The sequence below is a fragment of the Ochotona curzoniae genome, unplaced genomic scaffold (genome assembly GCF_017591425.1).
Source record: "Ochotona curzoniae isolate NIBS_2020 unplaced genomic scaffold, NIBS_Ocur_1.0 scaffold_4701, whole genome shotgun sequence".
NCBI classification, from domain to species: Eukaryota; Metazoa; Chordata; class Mammalia; order Lagomorpha; family Ochotonidae; genus Ochotona; species Ochotona curzoniae.
The window spans coordinates 40,798,495-40,808,297 of NW_024467122.1; the positions used below are offsets into that span (position 1 = coordinate 40,798,495).

Here is a 9,803-nt window from a genome sequence, read left to right on the forward strand (position 1 = left end):
CAGTTGACATGCTGGTCTCTTCTCAGCTGCAAATTGGAGAGAACATGGAGGAGCAAGGGAGAGGCAAGCAACTCATTGAGTTAGAACAGATTCTCACCTTAGGCATCTCCCCCTCTGTAGGTAGTCTCTGAATAAGAATTAACTAGATGTTTTAAATATCAGTCATATTACAAGGAGATGATCCAGGGAGAAGTAATTGGAGGAATATTTGTTGGTTTTTTTCAGAGAGTGAAACGAGATTTGTTTATATCAGGAAACTCCTGCCATAGCAGCAAGGTAGGTGATGGGGGAGGAAGCACCAACAGAGCAAAAACCCCTAGAGGAACCTTTCACACAGGTTCTATTACACCAGATGTTGCTGGTGTGATTGTGGGAAGCAGTCTAAATCAAATAAATTACTCTATTCATTGAGTAATAATATGATCTGAGAAACATCCAAGGAAGGCATTTATATTACAAATGGATTAAAGGATTCTACATGATAATGAATGCACAAACCTATGTATAATTCTAAATAAATAATTAACAGCTCATCAGCAGAATCATCCGTGTTGTCTGAGGATAATTTGTTAATTTTCCTGCCTCAATAAAACCAAAACAAGGTTAGTTGTTTTTCTTGTTGCCCTCTCTTGTTTTATATTTTTACATGTGCTATGTATTTTATCACAATCTACTACAAAGAAGAGGCATATACTTCCAATATACACAAGTGATATAAATGTGGTACCCTGCATGAATTAAACTAAGGTTTCATTGCTACACCCCCACCTGTGCTGCCAGCTTCTGCTTTTTCCTGTCTTCTCAGATGCCCTGCCTCCTGTGAAGGTTTTGGCAGAGCCTCTGCAGACATTCATAACACTGTGGGCTCTCTTGCAGAGCACAGAAATACACTGCTGAGTCCGTGAGCTGGGAGGCTATGATGGTGAGGCTGATGGTTTTGACTGGTTTCTGTAGATTCAGAGAAAACCGACCCTCTGTCACATTTTGTTCATTGAAAGAGGTCTGACGAATAAGGAAATTCATTCCTCCACTTGGTAATTGTTTGTACCAGAACAAGTAGTAAGTAGTATCGCTGGTTTCATATACACAGTCCAGAGTCACACTCTCCTTCTCCTTCACAGAAAGTGCAGTCTGAGCTTGGGTTACCTTCTGGGCCACACTGGCTCCTGCTGGAAAGAAGAAAAGAAATAGTCTAGCCCCTTATTTGAGGAAAGGACAGATTAAGACTCAGTGTCCCGATTCCATTGCCCATTGTTCCTGTCAGACAGTAATCTACCACCCGCCCATAACCTGTAGAGCAGAGAGGGCAAGCTGTGTTTGTCCCAGCCTTACCAAGGCAGATGGAAGCCATGGCTGTCCTCAAAAGGCTAGCAATCCACATTTTAGTAGCTTTTCCCATGAGCCTTGGCTCTATCTGGATCTTAATTCAGCACCCTGTGCTCCAGAGGTACAAGCAGTGTTGCTGGGCTATGTGATGATCTGCACCACACAGGAAATACGGTCACTGGGTATAGGACGAGTCTGCCTGTGTCATACCACATGCTTCCTGTGTGAGTAGAAGTCACTACTCTGTCTTGAACACCTGTGTGTCTGATTGTAAGACATTGGACTGAAAACGAACTGTGAAAAAGCCAAATCATGATCAACACATTCATTTTTGATGGACAATGTAGGGCTTACAACTCTAGAGTGAAGCTGTAGGATAATACAACTAGACACAAAACTGAGATGAAAAGGAATTACAGAGTTAGAACTCTAACAGGAAGACAGATCTTCTCATCCCAAATTTTGCTCCTGCCATGTCAGTCACAGAACCCAGGAAAAGGAATATTTGACTGTTACTGAATGATTTCATGTCATATCTTGTGAGTTACAAAATCTGGCAGGTGTATTTATTCCACGTTAAGAAACAGCAGGAAAAAAAATATGTGCATACACATTGTGTGTGTAAGCAAAAATAAGCTCAGAAATGTTTACTTAATATTTAACAAAATTTCTGTTAAGCTCAATATGTCATTTGTAAGCCAAACACACAAATTACAGCAGAAATAATGATCATGAAAAACACAAAAATATGCAACTTACAACCACAGCATTATCAAGAACAGTAGAACACTCTAAAATATTAGCAGAGATCTATGTCTATTAATGATTGCCCCTTGAATCATAGCAAATTTTTTGTGGTTATAAAATACCAGGGGTGAGGGTAGGGTTGTGGTGTATTGAGTAAAGTCACCACCTTTGATGCTGGCATCCCATATAGGTGTCAGTTCCTGCCTTAGTTGCTCCATTCCTAATCCAGCTCCCTGCTAATGGCCTGGGAAAACAGCAGAGAATAGCCAAAGTACTTGAGCCCCTTACCACCCATGCGGGAGACCCAGAAGAAGCTTTTGGCTCATGACTTTGGCCAAGAGTGAGCAAACAGATGAGAAATTTCTCCCCCTACCCTTTTCTCTCTGTTTCCCCTCCTTCTTTCTCTGTAACTCTCTCAAAATAAATAAACAAACAAATCTTTTAAAAAACAAGATATCGGGACTTGTGTTTCACAGTTGTAAACATAAGCCTATGATTTGTCTTACATTTACAATAAGAAACAGATTCATCAAAATGCTGTATCTTAGCACCAAGCTGGCCAACGGGTGGCAGCAGCCTGTGGGGCCCTCAGGATGTGGGCTTGGGTAGAGGGAGGGCTAAGGGCCTAGTGCTGGAGGGACATGTGGAGACCTGGGAGCTCACATCTAGGCAGAAGGAATGAACCTGGAGATTTCCCCATGTGCTTAGTTCTGGGTGAGGTGAGGAGAGCGGAAGGGAGAGCCCCCAGGTCAGCATGTTACCCTGGTGTGCTGGTGGACCAAGCCTAGAGAACTTCAATGGGCCTGGATCTTGGATGTGTAGAGGAGGAGGGCACCAGGCCCTCACATGGCCTCCAGTGGGTGGACAGGGCTCATTACCCATGGGGCTTCTGAGGACTGGGCTAGAGAACCTATGAGCTCCCAAGCACAAGGACTGTGGATTCATTAGGGAAAGTGGCAATGAGATATTGGGAAGGGAGGACTGCATGGGACTGTGTTGTAGGTAATAAATGAATCCTGAGGGACTGCAACTGACAAGGCCACTGCTCTTGCAGGTAAGCAAGGGACTGAGAACTGGTGGTTTGGAGGGGAGAGGCCAGAAGATCTGTGTGGGTCAGATTGATACATCAACCCACGTGGGAGACCTGAGCTGGACTTGTCAACATGGAACACTACTGACCACCACATGCCAGCCCACACAAAAGCTAGGGCTGGGGACTAGATCCCAGTACTTGTGGGATCCCAGTGAGTGTGGGAACAGGGGATGGGTAATAAGGCTGGGCCATGACATTAACCAACACACAAGAGAACCAGGTCTGGGGGTAGACTCTGTGGGAGATATGTGGGCCTAACCCTGTGGAATTATAAGTCCCACTGGTTAACTTAAGAGTTGGCCTAGTCTGGACTCTATTCATGTTTCATGCTTGCAATGAAGGAGTCATGACTGGATATGAACTGTACTACTGCAACATTGTGGAGGAATCCAACATGGGGGGAGGACATGGGAAGTTGGGGAAATCCCAAAGCCTATGAAACTGTCATAAAACAAAATTTAAACAAACAAAAAAAAGAGTTGGCCTAGTGATGATGACCATGGAACCCGCCAACACTCATGGTTACTGGAGATGAGAATAGGCTGGACAGGTGCAGGCTGTAGCACCCACATGGACACCCTGAAATACAGTGTGTGGGGCAGTCTGGGCTGCAACATCCACCAGCCCATTCAAAGGCTGGGTCAGAGGGGGCCCAGCTATGCTGGGTAAAGGCTTAACACCCACTGGCTTGTATAAGATCTAGGTCTGGGAGTGGGCTTGGTGGGGGAACTTGGGAAACTCCCTTGGCAGGTCATAGCTTCAACTGGTGAACACATGATTCAGGTCTCAGAAACTCACACTATATGTCATTCCATGATAATTTTCTTAAAGAGAACCTTAGAAATAAAAGCAGCATCAGGCCCTGCATCTGCCCCTGCCAAGAATATAAGACAGATGAAGGACACATAAGGTTCTCAGAACTTTAGAAGCGTAGGATGCACCTCCCTTGTGAGCTGTGTCTCCTGAAGGTTCAACAAGAAACCATCGTTTCTGTTTTTTTGTTTCTTATATGTGGGGTTATTTTATCCATTTGAGATCCCAGTGAACAAGAGTACAAGTACATCCCACCCTCTTATAAACAGTAACCCGAGTTCTTTGAGTGCTGAGTTGGACCATAGCAGAAGGGATAAGGATATATATTCACAATAATAGAAACAATAATGTTAGAGATCATAGTTCTCGTCAGGCTGGAATCCAAAGCCTTCCCTTGTCAGATCCTCAGATACAGAATCTGGTCATTATTTTGGGCTTATGTTAAGGAGCTGGTGGGATAATAAGATACATGAAAAGATGTGTCAGCAGGTGTAAGCAAGTTAGACCAGGGACATAGCCCTGGCTAACTGGGATATTTTGAAAGTGCAGTGCAATTGACGTAGAAAGCATCGCTTCAGTATTTGCTCTTGTTATAGAACTGACTTGAACAGCATCATTTCTGGAGCAACCGCAGAGCATGAAGAACTCAAGGGAAGAGGGGGGATGAACACCCCAGTAATTGGAGATGGAATTGCTGCAGCTAAAGTCAAGCATACAATCCTGATTCCAGGAGTTAAAAGATTCAAGGTCACACATAGCCTGTGAAATTTTCCCCCCTCTGGGGAATTTTGTAAACACTTTGTGAAATATTTCAGCACAGATCAACTGAGCATATACCAAAGTTGGCATTACTGCTTAAGAATATTTGTCCATTATAGAAGAGACAGAGGTACTAAAAAGAGAAGTCTTGCTAAAAATCACAGCTTTAATTTCCCTCGACTCTGATTCAGCCACAATTCCTCTCTGGGGAGTCATCCAAGAACTCTATGGCTCCTGGGCTCTGTTGCATCAAAGTTGGAAGCCTCCAGGATAGGACGCTAGCAAGGGAAGACAGCTCCTATCAGGACTGCACACAGTCAAGCCTCACCTGCACCCTCAGGGTTTGTGTTCAGCTCCCCCTGCAACTACTCTCACTGTGTCTGCAGAGCACAGAAGTACATGGCTGAGTCTGACATTTTCACAGTGGTTTTCCTCAGGTGGAAGGAACTCTGACTCTTGACATGACTGGCCAGGAAGCCTTTGCTGCTCACCTCCTGGGTTTCAGATGAGCTTTTCAGGAGGAGCTCAAGCCCTCGGTGTTGATACTGGATGTACCAGTAAAGGAACGATGTATAGCTGGTCTGATAAGTGCAGTTCAAGGTTAGTTCTGTGCCTTCCAGGAGGGTGACCAGGCCTTCTGTCTGGGTCACGGAGTCTCCACTGGTTCCTCCTAATTAAAAAAGAAAAGGCTTTGTTATATTGGTGATGTAGAAGGGACTGTCTGCAGCTCCAAAGGGGTAAAAGTTCATGCTAAGATATCTTAGACTTGAAGGCTACTCACTGAGGATCAACAGAATCACAAGTCCTGAGCAGGAAGCTGGCAGCATGACCGATGAGAAGCCACAGAACATTTTGTTCACAGACACACAAAAGCAGAGAGGAGTCTTCCTCTAGTTGCTTGGTCTTGGGAGAAACGTCCACAGAATTTTGGTTTAGGTGTTAAGGAAGACAAGTTTTCTACAAGATCATGCCACAGGGTGTGAGAGGGGTGTGGCCAGAATGCAACAGGACTTTGTGTCCAATCAACACCTGAAGGAGTAGCACCCTCTTGTGTCTGCTTCTGTACTTGCAGTCTGCTCTTCCTCTGGTATTTGCCTGGGACTGGAACTTAGGGCATAGATAAAGGGAAATGCAGTGAGGGGTGGAGCTCCAGGAAGGCAGCACTGAACACTGCAGAGCTCACAGGATGCCTGGAGCTGAGACAGTGAATATTTCCTCCATGATCTCTTGAAAGTACAAGGCATGCTACTTCTTTAAATAGCCTCAGTCCCAACATCTAAGGTTTGTTCTTACTTGGTGTCTTTTTTTTTTTTTTGATCCCCTAGGGTATGATGAGAACACAAAAAACCATGTTCTGAAATATCTTTGGCGTAGTCTCCACTGGTCTCCTGGAGCCCAAGACCCCTGCTTAAAACAACCTTTTCTGCCATATCGTTTCTTGAGTAACTCCTATTAGTCAAGAAACAGCATATAAAAACAAAAATGCCCACTCATGTCTTCAGGCTGAGCCCCACAAAGCTTTGCATGTTGTCTATCACTGTCCATTCCATTTCATAGGATACACTTAGTGCCATTTCTCAAGCTATCCTTGATGCCCCAGACACTTAATCTTGTAAGAATCAGTAGTTCATTTCCCAAAGCATGCAGGCCCCTAGTTCAAAGGGGATGCTCAAAACACATCTAAAAAAAAAAAAAAACTATTGAATAAGGATGAATATAGCGCTTTAGAGGATAAAGCCACCACCTGTGACACAAGCATCCAGTGTGTGTGTCTGTTTGAGTCCTGGTTGCTCAACTTTCAGTCCAGTGTTCCAGTAACATACCTGGGAAAGAGCAAAGGTTAACCCAAATACTTGGGGCCCTGAGCCCATTTGGAGACCTTGAAGAAGCTCCTGATTTGACTGACACAGCCTCTGCTGTTGTGGACATTTAGGGCATGAACCAGTAGATGAGTAGATGAAAGATTCTGTGTGTGTGTGTGTGTGTGTGTGTGTGTGTGTGTGTGTGTGTGTCCCACACCCCTCTCTGTAATTCTGTCTTTCAAATCAATAAATAAATATTTTTAAAAGGAATTGGTGAATAACCGAATGAATACATGTGTCTGGTGAGCAAAACTACAATTTCATGAGGTCCTGGCCAGGCGAGAGTGTGTGTCTTAGGCCATAGGAAGACTGGCTTCTTCCAGGAGCAGACTGAGGACCTGGGTAACAAGTGCATTTAGTGTTTTTAAGAATTGAGTAAGGTGCACATTTTCCTGTGAGGGGCTACTCTCATGGATGCTTTTAAATATTAGGATGTATCACATGAAAATAAAATTAGATATAAACTTCTTAGGCTTATAGATTTTATATAATTATCAACTCAAATAAATACATAAGCCAAACAGAATTAAAGAATTACTGAGGGATGATTTTTTTCTGAAACTAAAGATTTAATTTATTAGAAGAAAAGCTATGGATGTGTAATTCAATAACTGACTTCATAAATATGATTTGGAGCTTGATGTACTATTGATTAAGTGATTATGATTAGCAATTACTAGTGTTTGTGGGAGAATCTTTTCTATTCAAGAATACTCATATAAGTCTTTGTGTAATTTTATTAATATTTAACAAAGCCCAGAAAATTCATTGCAGGAAAAATATATTTTATGTAGGTTTTGTTACATTTATGCTTTCTTAATTGAATGTTTATACTTCCAATCAATTAATGTGACCAACACATTCTCTTCCAGTGGAAAGATAGTAGGGACTGTGGTAATGAACATTCCTGGGAGTTAATCCTACACGGCCATACTCAAAATCATAACTAAATTCTTTTAAAAAGTTTACCCACTTGAACAGCCAAGACATCTTCATCTCAACAGTGCCATTATTCCATTTGCTCTTAATTTGGTTTAAATGACATTAAAAACACCAGAAGTGAGAGTGATATACTGTTATAATCATCTAGATTATTAGAAACAGACTTTATTAATTTTCATCTCCACACAGAAAGCAGCACTTAAAAATGCTCACAAATTCTTGTATCTCAGGATTGGCAAGCATATTTGATTTCACCGTTTTATTTGAAAGGCAACAAGACAGAAAGAGATCTCTCATTTACTGATTCACTTCTCAAATGTCCACAACACCTGGGACGAGGCCAGGCTGAAGTCAGGAGCCTGGAATTTCATCCTAGCCTTCCATGTGCGGTCCCAGGGAACCCCATACTTGAATGATCATCTGTTTGTTGCTTTTCAGGGTGCACATTATCAAGAATGAAGAATCAGAAGTGGATCTGAAACTCAAGCACAATCACTCCAGTATGGAAAGTGGGGCTCCCTGGTATGGAAAGTGGGGTGCCAAATGTCCATCCGAATAAATGTTGAAGCATTGAATTACAGTCTTTACTGCAACTACTCAACTCCACTGTTGTCAATGTGTAAGTGACAACAGTCACAGTGGCTGTTCTTCAGTTATACTTTTGATACAATAAATATGTGGCAGTTTTGACATTTGGGTTGTGGTTTTCTGATGCTTGCTAAGCCCTCACAATTTTCTATATGCAACTGAAGATCAATGGACTGAAACCCGAGAAATGCAGGCTTATCTTATTGGTTTCTTCCCTATGACATTATCATAGCTTTTTGAAGGGGCTTATAAATAAAGCAGCTGTATTAAATAAGTGGATGGACAGAAAGAAGAAAGAGGGTGGCTTGATGACCTTAGGGTCCAAGACACTTTGGTCCTTAAAGAGCTCAAATAATGACCTGAGCCATTTAGGGATGCACAGAGCAATAGCAAAGATGGCTTTTAATCAAATAATGAAAGGAGGGAGGTCAAATCTGGACATTTGGACAGAAGTTTGTGATGCTAAACATTCCAAGCTTCCTTCAGCTCCTGACTCCCAACATACCGCATGAAGTGCACAAGATGAGAAGTTATTCAGTTTCTCTATCCTTTGAGATGAGAAAAAAGTTGAGAAAAAATAAAAAGAAAATAATCTAAAACCACTCTGAGGAAATTGTACAGGAGAAATGAAGTGTTTTAAGTTAGACCCGAATTAGAGAGGGAAAGAGCACATTGTGAATGAAACTGGAGAGGTGGTAAGAGTCTCCATTATATAAAGTTCTGTATGAAATATGAAGACATGGGTCTGGCACCATGGCCTAGCTGCTAAAGTTCTTGCCTTGCATGCACAAAGAGCCCATATGAGCACTGGTTCTAATCCCAGTGGCTCCACTTCCCATCCAGCTCCCTACTTGTGGCCTGGGAAAGCAGTTGAGGACAGCCCAAAGCCTTGGGACCCTGCACCCACGTGAGGGACCTGGAGGAAGTTCCTGGCTCCTGGCTTCGGATCAGCACAGCACCGGCTGTTGCATTCACTTGGGGAGTGAATCACCAGACGGAAGATTTTCCTCTCTGTCTCTCCTTCTCTCTCTGTATATCTGACTTTGCAATAAAAATTAATAAATCTTGAAAAAATAAAAAGAAATATGAAGACAAGTGTCCATCCTAAGAGCAAATGCGGATCCAGGTGATATGCAGTGTCAAAATTATTCACTCTTACAGGATCACTGTTCCTACGGTCAGAAGAGTGCTTTCAATGAGAGCATGTCTATTTTTCTGGGGGCAGAAGGACAAAGAAATAGGATGGATTTTAACATTTTGCACAAGTTGTGATGTCTTCTGGAAGACTTGTGGAGTAGGTAACTTTCTTAGAACTAGGCATTAGATTGGGCATAATAGATTCAAAAATGAATAACTGTGAGCCAGAAAATCATATGAGTCCTAATATACCTTACACTTAATAAGTATTTCTTTCTGTTTCTTTCTAAAAGAATGCCATTGAAATATAGGTGGAAGTATACACAAAGAAATATGTTTTTTCCCCACCATCCTTACAGATGGAGAGGAGTGGGGACAGTGGACAACACTCTTTTGAATACAATGTAAGCAGATGATGTTGGGTCATGTTTCTGGAAACTGAGCTGGTCAGCATGGATCCATTTGCCCTTCAACTTACTACTTTTTGCCTAGAAGGTGAATAAAGTGGAAAGATCTCTGGGACATCTTAAAAATAC

At 42.4% G+C, this 9,803-nt stretch overlaps 2 gene segments (V, D, J or C); both read right to left on the minus strand.

Annotated features, from left to right (window-relative positions):
- On the minus strand, nt 1-1,462 carry LOC121148498. The segment is given in 2 exon segments: nt 1-1,166; nt 1,333-1,462. Coding segments are annotated over 2 exon segments (432 nt in total).
- Nucleotides 1,463-4,689: 3,227 nt separating this feature from the next.
- Nucleotides 4,690-5,752, minus strand: LOC121148518. The segment is given in 2 exon segments: nt 4,690-5,408; nt 5,520-5,752. Coding segments are annotated over 2 exon segments (369 nt in total).
- Nucleotides 5,753-9,803: the final 4,051 nt, after the last annotated feature.